The 14,878-nt window shown below is 49.1% G+C and overlaps 1 protein-coding gene across 2 annotated transcripts; it reads right to left on the bottom strand.

Annotated features, from left to right (window-relative positions):
* Nucleotides 1-8,247: 8,247 nt before the first annotated feature.
* On the bottom strand, nt 8,248-10,276 carry SIGMAR1 (sigma non-opioid intracellular receptor 1). 2 transcript variants are annotated; one of them, XM_028115271.2, is made up of 4 exons: nt 10,004-10,276; nt 9,659-9,859; nt 9,451-9,525; nt 8,248-8,573 (listed from the first exon to the last, which is right to left on the bottom strand). In XM_028115271.2, the coding sequence occupies exons 1-4, from the start codon at nt 10,152-10,154 to the stop codon at nt 8,347-8,349; spliced, it is 654 nt and encodes a 217-aa protein (XP_027971072.1). In that variant the 5' UTR covers nt 10,155-10,276; the 3' UTR covers nt 8,248-8,346. The 2 variants fall into 2 exon arrangements, with proteins under 2 accessions (XP_027971072.1, XP_027971071.1); XM_028115270.2 differs by having other exon boundaries at nt 9,433-9,525.
* Between the last annotated feature and the right edge of the window lie 4,602 nt (nt 10,277-14,878).

The raw sequence follows: 14,878 nt of genomic DNA on the forward strand, positions 1-14,878 counted from the left end.
GGCGCTCCCTCTGCTCCACCCGCCTCTCGGGCAGCCCCTTGCTCGGCTCGCTTCCCTGCGCGGGGTCCCCCGCCGTGCGCTCCAGCCGCCGTGCGCTCTTCTGGCCGCGGTGCGCTCACGCGCCGCTCTGCCGGCGGCCGCCGCGGGGGCGGGACCCGAGAGGGGCAGCGCGGGCGGGGGCGCCGGGGGAGAGGCCCCGGGGGGCTCTGCCGCTCCCAGCCCCCCAACAGGTGTTTCCCCCTCCGTACTGCCAGATTGGGGGGAGGGGGCGCTGGTGAGCCGCCGGGAATCGTTTAAAGGAGAGTGAGGAGCCTAACATCCTTGGACTCTGGACCAGGGCCCCGTCACACCCACAAGGCGTGCCCCCCAAATCCACACTCAGTGCCCGGCATTCACACACAAATAGCCGTGTTCACACCCTGTCACAAGCTCAGGCACACAGCTGCCCTGTCTCACATATTTGGTTACACGGACATTATAGCGCCAGTGGCCTGGGCAGGTTGTGATCATGAGGGGAGTTACTCTGCAAGATGCTGAGGTGAATGTGGAGGGCCTGCACAGAGAGAAAGCTTCTCCCCCTGCCCTGACCAAGTGCTGTCCCCAACAGCACGCACGCTGCAGATTGCGCAGTACGTACCCATGGTGGTGGACTCACACATCTGCACTCACACACTCAGGTCTCTGAACGGATTCCACATCCACAGCAGCAGGCTACACACACCACAAGCAGATACATAGTCACACTTCCTTCCTTCCTTTCTTTTTCCTTTTTTTTTTTTTTAAGCTCTTGTAACCTTCTGTTATGGACATTTTCAAACATATACTCAAGAAGAGTGCATAGTATTATGAACCTCTGGTATCCATCCCACATTTCAACTGTCATTATTACCATTTTGCCAATCTTCACACACATCCTCAACGCTTTTGGATGTGACTCCGCAGTGTGTATCTCCAGACCCCTTCAGCCAACAGTTCCTGGCCCACTCTACCCCTGGTAATCCCCCAGATGCTGAGATGCTGTATCTTATTTGGGGGCCCTGAGTGGCAGGCCACAATTTTTCCTCCGAGAAGCCTGGACCCCACTCCTCCCAGGCACTCTTATGCCTTCTCCAGTTTCTTCCTGTGCCCAATATGATGGACCTACTAAATGCATGAGGGCCATCCAGGAGTGATTCCAAGTGTGTGAGTAAACAACCTGTATCTGTTGATTTGACACCTGGTATGAATGTGAAACTCACTATGTCAGATCCAGCACCAGGGACCATCCCCTGACCTCACACCCAGTGAGGCACGCTGTTCCCAGGGCCAAGATTCCTTTAGGAGGCAGAAATTCAGGTGTGACTTTGCCTCCTTCCTCCTCCCCCACCCTCTCCCAATCAGTCCCCTCCTCTCAGACCCAGCTTGCCCTGGCCTGGATCACTAGCTCTTCTCACTTCTCTTCTTGTGCTGGGTGACACCTTGCTGCTCTTCTTGTCCTCTAGCCTCCACCCTTGCCCCCTGTCCAGATTCCACTGCAGCACTAAGTCCCTGTTCTCTTTGGCCCATCTCTGGCCATACTAAAACTCAGTACTGCTCACACCTTTGGCTCACTCGTGTCTTCCTGCTCAGATTTCAGACCTGAGAGCCAGCCAAACCCCAACCTCTCAAGAAGCCTTGGTGATCCAATTGCCTTCAGTATTGATGCCTGCTCCCCCATAGCTTTGTGTGGTGTGAGTTCTCCCGGGGAGAGTCCTGCTCCCTCCTCTGGGCCCAGAGGGGAGAATCTGAATGTGCAGAAGCAGACATACTCTAGGGGCTCCTAGGGAACTCGGACAGAGGGTGGAACTCTGCAGAACCCCTGTGCCCAGTTTGTTCCCCTTAAACCCCACCCCTCACGCCCCCCCCCCACCTGCTCAGAGAAGAGTAGGTGCCTGGAGAGAAATAGATGGTAAGATTTTTCTTGGAAAGATAGGAACTGGCTTAGGGAAATTCCAGTTCTGAGAGTTTGGAGATTGCTTTGCAGAGGGCGGAGGAGGACAGGGGCAAGGGATTGGGCAACTACTCCCAAAAGAAAGGAAATCAATCATCAATCAAGCATAGTAAACCTGTCTTTGGGGTCTGGGCCAGGAGGGCTACAACTGGGAAGGGCTGAGAGGAAGGAATAAGCTTCACTGGGACCTGGTTTCTCTCTCTCTTCATCTGTGAAGAGGAAAGGCTGTCTCTTACACCCTCACTTAGCTCCCATCTGATCCTAAACCTCACAGAGACAAAGACAGACAGACAGACGTAGACCTCCATTCATCCAACATATTTACTGAGCACCTACTTTATGCTAGAGACTTGGAAATGGGAATAAATAAAACAAAGTCCTTATTATAACGGTATAATTCCAGTGGGGGAAATACATAGTATATCAGATGGCAATAATTAAAATGGGGAAAAATAAAACTGGGTTGAGGGGAACAGAAAGGGAAGGATACATGTTACCTATTACTTTGTAACAAATTACACTTAAACTTAGCAAGCTTAAAACAACATTTATTTTCTCACAATTCTGTGGATCAGGAGTTCGAGAGTGGCACGGCTGGGTGGTTCTGGCTCACCACTCCTCATGAGGTTGTAGTAAAAATGTTGGCTGTAGCTACAGCTACGTGAAGGCTTGACTGGGATTGGAGGATCCCACTTCCAGGATGGCTCACTCACATGGCTGTTGGTAGGAAGCTGTTCTCCCCAGGTGGACCTCTCCATAGGATAGGACCTGTGCCTGAGTGTCTTCCCAACATGGCAGCTGCTTTCCCCCAAAGTGACCCAAGAGAGACTAAAGAGGCAGCAATGCTTTTTATGGTCTAGTCTTGGAAATCACACAGTCACTTCTGCCATGTATTTGTTAAAATTACATTAACTAAGTCCAGCCCATATTCAAGGGGAAGGGAATTAGTCTTCACCTCTTAAAGGGAGGAGTATCAAAAATTTTATGGAGGCATTTTAAAACCACCACAGAGGGGTGCCTGGGTGGCTCAGATGGTTAAGCATCTGCCCTGCATTGGGCTCCCAGCTCAGAGGGGAGTCTGCTTCTCCCCCTGCTTGCTCTCTCAAATGAATAAATAAGAAATCTTAAAAAAAGAAAATAAAATAGGGGCGCCTGGGTGGCTCAGTTGTTAAGCATCTGCCTTCGGCTCAGGTCATGATCCCAGGGTCCTGGGATCGAGTCCTGCATTGGGCTCCCTGCTCGGCGAGCCTGCTGCTCCCCCTGCTGTGCTCTTTCTCTGTCAAATAAATAAGTAAAATCTTTAATAAATAAATAATAAAATAAAATAAAGTAAAATAAAACCACCACAGAACAGGGAAGGGGACAGTGCCTGGCTGGCTCAGTCAGCAGAGCATGCGACTCTTTTTTTTTTTTTAAGATTTATTTTATTTATTTTAGAGAGAGTGAGTGAGCAGGGGGAGGGACAGAGAGACAGAGACTCTCAAGCTGACTCCCCGCTGAGCGTAGAGCCCAATACAGGGCTCAATCTCAAGACCATGAGATCATGGCCCGAGCCAAAATAAAGAGTCGGAAGCTTAACCGACTGAGCCACCTAGGCACCCCAGAGCATGAAACTCAGGATCTCAGGATTGTGAGTTTGATCCCCATGTTGAGTGTGGGGCCTACTTAAATAATAAATTAAAACAAACAAACAAACATCCTTCTGTGTTTACGAAATGTTAAGGGAAGAACCAAGTATTGAAAGAGTGGAGGAAGAGAGCCATAGGCATATCTAGGGAAGAGCACTGCAGCTAGAATAGCAGGTACAAATATCCTGCGGTGGAAGTTTGCTTGGTGTGTCAGAGGAAAGCAAGTAAGCCACTGTGCTAAAGTAAGGTAGCCAGGGTAAACGGTCAGACATTTGGTCATAGCTAACATGGGCCTTGGAGTAGGTCTTGGAGGCAGTGAAAGGACTAAATGAGATGGAAGCCATTGGAAATGTCTGAGCAGAAGAAAAAAACAAAGAAATGTCTGAGCAGAGAGTAGAAGGCTGACTGTGGTTATTGTGTGGAGAATCATCCACACAGGATACAAACATGAGGATTAATTAAGAGGCTGTTGCAGGGGGCCCCTGGGTGGCTCAGTCGTTAAGCATCTGCCTTCGGCTCAGGTCATGATCCCAGGGTCCTGGGATCGAGCCCCGCATCGGGCTCCCTGCTCTGCGGGAAGCCTGCTTCTCCCTCTCCCACTCCCTCTGCCTGTGTTCCCTCTCTCGCTGTGTTTCTCTCTGTCAAATAAATAAATAAAATCTTTTTTTTTTTTTTAAAAAAAGAGGCTGTTGCAGTAATCCAGGCAAGAATACTCCAGGTCCAAGATGGCTTGGACCAGGTAGTAACAGTGAAAGTGGCAAGATGTGGGTAGATTCTGGATATGTTTTAAAGATAAAACTGACAGGATCTGTTGATGGCTTGGATATCAGATGTGAGAATGAAAGGTATCCAAGATGGGGTGCCTGGCTGGCTCAATCAGTACAGTATGTGACTCTCGATCTTGGGTGAACTCGATCTGTGAGTTCAAGCCCTACGTTGTGTGTAGAGATTACATAAAATAGAATCTTTTTTTAAAATATTTTATTCATTTATTCATTAGAGAGAGAGAGAGTGTGTGCACATGATTATGGGGGAAGAGCAGAGGGGGAGGGACAAGCAGACTCTGTGCTAGGCAGAGTCTGGCATGGGGCTTGATCCAACGACCCTGGTATCACCACCCAAGCTGAAATCAAGAGCCAGCTACTCAACCCACTGAACCATCCAGGTACCCGTAAAAATAAAATCTTTTTTTTTTTTTTAGATTTTATTTATTTGTCAGAGAGAGAGAGAGCACAAGTGGAGTGGGAGAGGCAGGCAGAGGTAGAAGCAGTTCCTTGCCAAGCAAGGAGCCCGATGCGGAAATCGATCCCAGGACCCTGGGATCATGACCTGAGCCAAAGGCAGATGCTTAACCAACTGAGCCACCTAGGCACCCAAAAATAAAATCTTAAAAAAAAAAAAGAAAAGTATCCAAGATGACTCCAAGGTTCTTGGCAGCTGGGTAAATGTAGGTACTCTGAACTCAGACAGTTAAGACTGTAAGAGGTGCTGGGTTGGGAGAAAAATCAGTTTGTGCTGCCATTTTATGTTTTATTTTTTAAAGTTTTATTTATTTGAGAGAGAGAGCACAAGTAAGCAGAGCGGCAGGCAGAGGGCGTGGGAGAAGGAGACTCCCCACTGAGCAGGGAGCCCAATGAGGGGCTCAGTCCCAGGACCCCGAGATCATGACCTGAGCCAAAAGCAGACACTTAACTGACTGAACTACCTGGGCGCCCCTGCGCTGCCATTTTAAGTTTGAGATGCAATGAGACAATCAAGTAGAGATGGAGGCAGTCAGATATCTGAACCTAGAGCTCAGAGGTTTAGGTTAAGACAAAAAAATAGGAGTCAAGACATAGACGGTCCTCAAGATCCATCTGTGTTGTTATAAATGGCAGGGTTTCCTTTTTATGGCTGAATAATATTCCACTGTATGTATATACGGATGTTCACACATATATACCATTTTCTTTATCCATTCATCCTTGCAGGCATTATGCTAAGTGAAGTAAGTCAGATGAAGACAAATACTGTACGTTCTCACTTCTATGCGAACTCTACAAAAATCCAAACTCAGAACAGATTGATAGTTGCCAGAAGCAGGGGGTGGGTAGGCATGGGGGCAGGGTGGGGGGGTAGTGGAGGAATGAGGAAAGGTGGTCAAAAGGCACAAACTTCCAGTTATAAGATAAATAAGTCCTGCGGATGTAATGTGGAGCTTAGAGCTCTAACACATTATTTAATAGTACATTACTATATTAAATACTATATTTAGAATTGGAAAGTAGATTGAGAGTAGATATTTAAAGTTCTCACCTCAAGAAAAAAAGAACTTGTAACTGTGAGGTGACGGATGTTAACTTACTGTAGTAATCATTCCACCATACATATGGGTGTGAATCATGTTGTACACCTTACACTAACAGAATGTTATATGTCAATTATATTTTGATGAAACTGTAAAAAAAAAAAAAGACATAGATGGTTGAGAACACCTGGGAGGGGCGTAGATAGAGAAGTTTGAGGATTAAGTCTTGGGAAGTCAAAGGAGCCAATTTAGGAGTTAAGGTGATAAGAAAGAGCAAAGGAGCCAGTTTAGGAAGCGTAGTATACTGGAAGCTGAGTATTTTAAGAGCGATTAACTGTGTCAGACAAAAGTTAAGAAATAACCATTCAACCAACTCACCTAGCAACTGAGATAGGGAGGAGTCTGGGAGCCTACTCTTATGAGGAAATGAGAGAGGACAAGGGGAGCTAGGGCATTCCTGATAGATGTAGTCTCTGAACCTAGAGGCAGAGCTGGGTTACAGGGTGGGAGAGATCCTTAGGACCTTGACTTTGCAACCCAGTGGAGAAGCCCTAGCCAGGACCCGTCATGGCCAACATGGTGGTGGTAGTGAAATGTCGGAATGGCCATCTTGCCTGGCCTCACATTCACTCAGAGCCACAAATTGAAACTTTTGATGTTGTTTCCAAATGGTTATACATGTAGTCTTTTGTGTTGTCGTTCATTAGAATGTTGAGTCTGGGGATGCGTGGGTGGCTCAGTCAGTTGGGCATCTGCCTTCAGCTTGGATCATAATCCCAGGGTCCTGGGATCTAGTTCTGCATCGGGTTCCTTGCTCGGGAGGGGGCCTGCTTCTCTCCCTGCTTGTGCTCTAATAAATAAATAACTTTAGAGAATGTTGAGTTTGTATATAAAAATTGTGTATTTTTGGGGCACCTGGGTGGCTCAGTTGGTTAAGCGTCTGCCTTGGGCTCAGGTCATGATCTCAGGGTCCTGGGATTGAGCCCCATGTTGGGCTCCTTGCTCAGCGGGGAGTCTGCTTCTCCCTCTCCCTCTGTCTCAAATAAATAAAATCTTAAAAAATAAATTGTATATTTTTATAACCAATTTTGTTCTGTTCTTAATATACCAGGAAGCCTAAGAAGTAACAGTGGCCTGGGTCTTACTTAACCTCAGAACAGGGCCAGGAGGAAGGTGAGGCAAGTGAGGTGCCAGTGTGCAAAATTTAAGAAGGCAAATGCAGTGTCCCTGGGAGTGAGTGCAACTTAGGCACCTCTTTTGCTTCATCCTAGTGCCAACCCCCCCTACGTCAGACACCACCAGGTAGTGTCCCTGCTCTCCACCCCTGGGGGCTCCTACAAGTCAGGTGTCCTGGAGAAGGAAAACTGGAGAGGAAGAACTTCTCTGGGTAGGGGCGGGCATGATGTCCTGAAAACAGACAAAACGATACTGTGCCTCCTTCAGCTCAAAAACGAGTATGTACTGCCACCCCGTGGCCATCCAGGATTGGATTCCCAGGACTAACAGAATTGCACTGACGGGAGTAAGGCAAGATCAAAACACACACCATCTCCCAGCCCTTAATTTCTTCACATTAGCAAGTTTTTCTACTGTTCAGACACACGAAGAAATGAAACTGTTCAAAAGGTCTTTATTAACAGAGACAGATGGACAGACAGTGCATCAAAGGCAGTGTCTGAAAGCTGTGATGGGGGTGTATGTGTGCAAAAAAGGCCTTCTGTAGGCCAGGGATGGCTCCCTAGACCTAGGCTAACCCCTCTAGGTCCCCTGCCCAGCAGTGGGCCCTGCGCTGAGGCCAGCCTCCCCACCATACTCCTGAGGGATGAACAGGGTTGGGGGCGGGGGTCTTTCAGGATAGGACCCTGACCTCAGCATTCTCCATTCTTATGGTTCCCCAGTGGACAAAGTTGCTGAGAGGGTGGGGGACAGACCTCGAGAGCACTTGCATAGCAGGGGAAGAGAATGGGGGTAAGGCATATGGTGAGGACAGGGAGATGAAGGGGGCCTCCACAGGCAACCTTTCATCTTCCTCCCCCCTCAACTGCTGCTGGATCGAAGGGTCAGGCCCAGACAGAGGATAATACCCACACCCATCCTTAACTCCAGAGCCCTGACTGGTGGCAGGGAAGCTCTGGAAAGGCCTGAGTTAGTGAGTCAAGCCTGTAGTATGTGTATCTGAATGTGACTGGCCCTTTTGGTATGTGTGGGGCTCCCTCTCTGGATGGGTGTGAGTGCATGATGCTGCTGTACACATGGGATTCTATCTGCATGTATGTCCCATATGTTCCCAGGAGTCTCTATGTTTGGTTGTATAAGCATGTATGTCCCTGCTCGTACACCAGGAACTTAGTAGTTGCATGTTGTGAATATGTCCCTGTCTTTTCATGTGGGCTCCAGAAAGTGGATGTATGCGGGCCTGCCCGCTCCTGTCTATCCACAGGTCCTCCTTCAGGCCTGGCTGGTCAGGGGTCCTGGCCGAAGAGGTAGGTGGTGAACTCAAGCCGGAGGCCCCGGGCATAGGCGCGAAGAGTATAGAAGAGTGTGAGGAAGTCCTGGGTGCTGAAGATTGTGTCAGCCAGCGCGAAGGCCAGGGTAGATGGGATGACACCCCGGCCATACTCCACCATCCATGTGTTTGGCCCCCATTCCACAGCCGTTGCCTCACCAGGCCCATGCACCACGGTCTCTCCTGGGGAACAGGGAGCACCCCCATAAGAAGTCTAGCCCTGCCCTTCCATTGCTGCCACCTCCCTGACCCGTGGGCTATCTAGGGGTAGGGAACAGAGCAGGAGCTTCAGGAAAGGAAAAAGCCTTACCTCACTGGCCTCATCGCCCAACTGGAAGAGTAAGGAGCCAAGATAGCCACTCCTAAGTTTTCCTCTGTGGCATCACCTGGCTCACATCCTCTCTGGGAGCCCGGGGGTGGGGGATGGGGAGCCAGGGAGGGCCACCTCACCCAGCCATGGGCCACTATATGGGAGTCCTGGAAGTCTGCATTCTCAAGCCTCACTCATGTTAGGCAGAAATTTAGCTAAACTTGGGCCGGGCCTGTCAGAGAGGGAGGGGTAATAATAAGACTTGTTTGGTTCTCTGAGAAATGTAGCTGTTCAATTATAATGCCTGTCATGCCTGTAACACTTAACCTCAAACTTATGTGGAAGTCCAAAGCTCTACTTTTTATGTAAAATGTTTCACCACAGAAACAAGGAAGACAATGGTCTGTCTTGTCTTTGGGGGGTATGACAACCTATCTGATTACCCAACTGTCTCCCCAACAACTGCTGGAATGTTGGATGAATAAAACAGTATCTTGGTAGATAAAATTAGACAGAGTTAACAGGAAGCTGTTATGTTTTGTTTCCTTTTGACAGTAGAAAGCAACTGGGGTCCTTGGACCTGCTTCAATCAACGACCTGTGGCTTATCTGCGGGGATAAGGGAACCAGGGAAGAGTCCCCAACGACCCCCATTCCATGCCATGGCTCTCCTCCAACTATGGGCACCCCAGAACGAAGCGACCCACCTCTCTGACTGAGCCCCCCTACCCACCTGGGTAGAAGACCTCACTTTTGGTAGTGCCCTCTCTCCACTGGTGGAAAGTGCCAGAGATGATGGTGTCCGAGATCTCAGCCCAATAGCGCCCTGAGGGACAATCAGATGGACACCGAGTATCAGGGTATCAGCGCCAATACATGGCTTGGCCAAACATCAGAAAGGAGGGCATGAGCCCTTGTACAGCCCCAGCCTCCCAGTTCGGCCCGCCGCCAGCACTGACCCGAGTGGCCGCGAGAGCCCAGGGCGGTGCCGAAGAGCAGCACGTACTCGGACAGTGAGGCGTGCAGAAGGCACATGGCGCCCATCCAGCCGCCCGCGTTCACGAACACCCACTGCAGCTCCTCGTCGGGCAACACGTGGCCTGGGTGCAGCCGCCGTAGTTCCACAATCAGCCGAGAGAAGGCCAGCTCGTGGTCCAGCCCTGGCGGGGGCAGAGGAACAACACAATCAGAGCCAGCACCACTCCGAACTCGGGAAAGGCGCCTCTGAAACTCCCAGCTCGGCTCGGGCCTCCCCAGGCCTCTGCCCTCCACCCATTCACTCGCCCGGTCATCCGTCGGCTCACCCGCATACTGCCGGGCCAGCTGCGCGATCTCTTCGTGCTGGAAAACGAAGCTTTGCGTGCCCAGCCAGAGCCAGACCACCTGGGCCAGCACAGCTGAAGCAGCCAGGAGCAACGCGGCCCACACCCACCGCCGGCCCACTGCCCACTGCATCCCGGCGGGCGGCCTGGCAGAGAAGCAAAGGAACAAACTGGGGCCTGGACCCGTGACTCCCACTGCCTCCAAACCTGCAGCGCGCAGTCCACTACCGTTCCCCCGCCATAGCCGTGGTACGGCTCGCCCTGGCCAATCAGAACAGTCCGGGCACCCTGCGGGTACCGCCCCTCGGCTTGAACCATTTCCTCTCGGGGAGCGGGGAGCGCCAAGGGATGGGGCGGAGCCTCGCGCGTGATGCGAGGGGGCGGGACTAAGCCATCCCCACTGTTCCCTTTAGGGCCTACAGGCTGGGTCTCTTCGAGTGCCATACCACGTGTGGGCGGGGGTGTGAGTGTGGGTGGGGCTAGGTGGCCGTGACACTCAGAATGGACTGGCCCGCTTGGGCTCACAGGTGAAGCAGGCGAGCCCGGAAGCAGAGCCTTCCGGGACTTGTGATTGTCTCCTTTGCTAGCACAGAAAGTGGGAGGAGGCGCTTCTGCCTAGAAATGTTACGGAAGGCTTTCTGGAGGCGGTGACGCCTGAGCGATGTGTTTAAGGGAAATGCGGAGGGCATTCTAGCGAATGAGGCCTATTCCAAGAACAAAGGCACCGTAAAGAGACAACATGGGGTCTTTTTGGAGCCTCCGATTCATTCTTTGTTTTGAAGCACAAAATGTTGGGCGCCTGGGTGGCTCAGTCGTTAAGCGGCTGCCTTCGGCTCAGGTCATGATCCCAGAGTCCTAGGATCGAGTCCCACATCAAGTCCTACATCGGGCTCCCTGCTCAGCGGAAAGCCTGCTTCTCCCTCTTCCACACCCCCTGCTTGTGTTCCTGCTCTTGCTGTCTCTGTCTCTGTCAAATAAATAAATAAAGTCTTTAAAAAAAAAATCTTTGAAGCACAAAATGTGAGAGGAGGGCGTTGTAAGCCAACAGGGTTACGGGGAGGGAAATGATAAAAGGAAGAGAAGCAAAGGAGAAAAGAGGCAACAAAGTGCAGGGATTGAGAAAGAAACTCTGGAGCTGGACTGGATTAAAAGCCTGGCTCCTGCCACCTACTAGTTGCGTGATCTTGGGTAAGTTAGTTAAACCCTGTGACTCAGTTTTCTCATCTGTGAAATGGGATGAATAAAAGTACCTACCTCATAGTACATACCTTCATTGTGATGAAGATTAAATGAGTTAATATTTATAAAGCAATTAGTGCCTCGCAAATGGTGACATATGTGTTTGCTATATAAATAAAACACAAAGGAGAAGAGAACTGGAAGAGCATAGCATCACACATGATAGTGATGGAATGAAGGGTCAACACAGTCAAAGGTAACTGAGAGTTCTGATAAAATGATGGGAAATGGTCATTAGGTTTCTCAGTAGGGGCATATAGCAGAGATGATGCTATACATTCACAAATCTATTTCCTTTTGCTCTTGGGCAGCCAGATTACATTCCACAGTATACTCTGTAGTTAGATGAGGCCATATGATTGTATTCTGGCCAATGAAGTGTAGCCAGAAATTACATATGCCACTTCCAGGCAGGTCTGGCTCCTAAAACCTGTGAAATTCTTTACATTTTCGCTCTTCCCTCATCTATTATCTTAGTTACAGAGAAGTAGTGGAGAATTCTGAATGCTGCTCCCCCCCCCAAATGGACTGTGTTGCTAAGCCACTGAGTTTGGGGGGTGGGGTGTCATTTGCTACAGCAACTAAGATTACTTAACCTAATACAGGCCACTAGACATGTTACAGTGTATTGTGCCGGTAAGAGTAGAGGCTGGGAAGATGGACTATTTTTTGAGAAACTTGGCCAAGAAGGGAAAGATAAAGAAGGGATTATCTAGAGGAGACTGCATGACGGAGGGAACGTTTTTGTATTGGCTCTGGCTCCTGCGACACTCCTGAGCTGACCATTCTCTTAACCCTGAGGACCAGGACTAACCCCAAAATCTGGTCTGTATGCCCCTGTTTAGGCAGAACTCTCTGGGACTGTCTGGGTCTGCAGTTCCCCTGGTCTTTCAGAAGGCTTCTCTAGCACACACTTTTTTTTAAAAAAAATTGATCACAGCCGTATTCTCTAGACGTTAAGAAACAAAACTGAACCAAGTAAATTTGAAGATCTAATTGGCTTTATTAAACAATTCATGAATCAGGCAGTACACCATCTAGCAAGTAGAGGGGAGCTCCGAGGAGGAGGTATGCAAAATGGAAGGTTTTTATTTTTATTTTTTAAATATTTATTTATTTATTTATTTATTTAGAGTGCCCATGCATGGGGGGGGGCAGAGGAAGAGGGAGAGACTCTCCAGCAGACTCCCCGCTGAGTGTGGAGCTGACTCGGGGCTCGATCTCAAGACCCTGATATTGTGACCTGAGCCAAAATCAAGAATCGGACACTTACAGTGCCCCCGAAGTGGAAGGTTTTTATAGGAAGATGTCTGGGATAAGAAAGTTGCTAGAAAAGGATTGATCCAGGCAAGTTCCTTTTGCCTTAGGGGGGAAAGCAGGGGATCTTATTATGCAGATTACCTCGGCTTCCTTTGGGGAAGAGGGCCCAGGAAGGGACTCATTGGTGCTAATCGCAAAATTCCTGACTAACCAGGGAAGACTACATTTCTGGGGAAGTTGAAACCACACATTAGGCATTAAGCCCTGGTTTGAAAATTTGACATATGTGATACCAATTTGGGCCTATAGTTTTCTTTTCTTTTCTTTTTTTTGGTGCTTTTAATTTTTTATTGTTATGTTAATCACCATACATTACATCATTAGTTTTTGATGTAGTGTTCCATGATTCATTGTTTGTGCATAACACCCAGTGCTCCACGCAGAACGTGCCCTCTTTAATACCCATCACCAGGCTAACCCAACCTCCTACCCCCCTCCCCTCTAGAACCCTCAGTTTGTTTTTCAGAGTCCATCGTCTCTCATGGTTCGTCTCCCCCTCCGATTTACTCCCCTTCATTCTTCCCCTCCTGCTATCTAATTTTTTTTTCTTAACATATATTGCATTATTTGTTTCAGAGGTACAGATCTGTGATTCAACAGTCTTGCACAATTCACAGCGCTCACCATAGAACATACCCTCCCCAATGTCTATCACCCCACCACCCCATCCCTCCCACCCCCCACCACTCCAGGAACCCTCGGTTTGTTTCCTGAGATTAAGAATTCCTCATATCAGTGAGGTCATATGATACATGTCTTTCTCTGATTGACTTATTTCATTCAGCATAACACCCTCCAGTTCCATCCACGTCGTTGCAAATGGCAAGCTCTCATTCCTTTTGATGGCTGCATAATATTCCATTGTGTATATATACCACATCTTCTTTATCCATTCATCTGTCGATGGACATCTTGGCTCTTTCCACAGTTTGGCTGTTGTGGACTGGGCCTACAGTTTTCTTTTGAACAACATTGTAGAAGAGATCTTGGAGGGGAGGGGCTCGGTAGGCCCCATCTCAGTCATAGTACTCTTCCCCCAAAAAGTGATCTTGGGAGACAGAGGAGAGATTTGGAAATGTTCCTGAAGAGATGTTTCTGAAGGGTGTGAGGAGTTAGCGGGCACTGATGAGGGAGCAGAAGGCAAGCTGAGGACAAAGCACAAGCTGACACTCTGCAAGCCCCCCCCACCCCCGGGACGGGTGGGACATTCCTCAGACACTGCTGGCTGCCCTAAAGCTAAGGGAAGGAAAAACAAATGGTTAACTTAGAGAGATCACAATCCTGCAAGACATGAGTCTCCCTCAATTTACAAATATTTTAGTGACATTTATCAATAACCTATTTTCTAGAAGGAAGCTCCCAACTGTCTTTTTTTTTTTTTAAGATTTTATTTATTTATTTGAGAGAGAGAGAGCACATGAGAGGAGGGAGGGTCAGAGGGAGAAGCAGACTTCCTGCTGAGCAGGAAGCCCGATGCGGGACTCGATCCCGGGACTCCAGGATCATGACCTGAGCCGAAGGCAGTCGCTTAACCAACTGAGCCACCCAGGCGCCCAATCTCAGCTGTCTTAACGTTAATGCTTTACTAGAGGAAAAAAACAATCTTAACTTGACAATGGCAAGGCGTCTGGTATCTTGTAGGTCCTCTTTAGCATATGAAAGTTTTTTTAAAAACCTCCCTTTTTCCTTACCCCCAACTCCCAAGTATATAATCAGCCACCCCTCACAACCCTGGTGCAGCCGCTCTTTCTGCCCAGGGTCCTGTCCCCCTGCTTTAATAAAATCACCCTTTTGCACCAAAGATGTCTCAAGAATGCTTTCTTGGCCGTTGGCTCTGGACCTCAACTACATTCAAAACTACATCAGCATGATCCAAGGAGTGGCACTGAAGCACTGGTGTTCTTGGGAAAATGGGGCTGCCTCCAAAATCCAATCACTCCAACAACAAAGATGGCTGAGAGAGGAGGAAAACAAATCTTCCATCCCGGCTCTCCTCACCCCTACCCCAAAGAATGAAACCCCAGTGGTATAGGTAAAATCCTCATTTCTCAGTTCCCTGCCCCCTGCCCCCTACCTAGTAGCCTCTTCAGATTCCAGTCTGAGGACCTAGGGCAGAGATTAGGTAAATGACCAACGACCCAGTTTTTGCATCTGAGCTGCAAAACACCTGGGTTGGCCTGGCCTGGGTTGGGGGAAGGGGCCTTCCCGCTACCATGGAGCTCCTAGCTCACTAGGTTTCTGTCTTGAGTCTCTAAACTGAGCAGCGAGAAGAGCCTGGAAACTTGGGTTCAAATCTTA

The sequence above is a fragment of the Eumetopias jubatus genome, unplaced genomic scaffold (genome assembly GCF_037043125.1).
Source record: "Eumetopias jubatus isolate StellerSeaLion01/CBP00866 unplaced genomic scaffold, mEumJub1_p1.0 scaffold_15, whole genome shotgun sequence".
Lineage (NCBI taxonomy): Eukaryota > Metazoa > Chordata > Mammalia > Carnivora > Otariidae > Eumetopias > Eumetopias jubatus.

Coding starts and splice junctions, on each gene's coding strand:
- SIGMAR1 (XM_028115270.2), bottom strand. CDS start 10,154: ATGCAGTGGGCAGTGGGCCGGCGGTGGGTGTGGGCCGCGTTGCTCCTG. Junction 9,860..10,003: donor GCTGGCCCGGCAGTATGCGG/GTGAGCCGACGG, acceptor TGCCCCCGCCAG/GGCTGGACCACGAGCTGGCC. Junction 9,526..9,658: donor GGGCTCTCGCGGCCACTCGG/GTCAGTGCTGGC, acceptor ATTGTCCCTCAG/GGCGCTATTGGGCTGAGATC.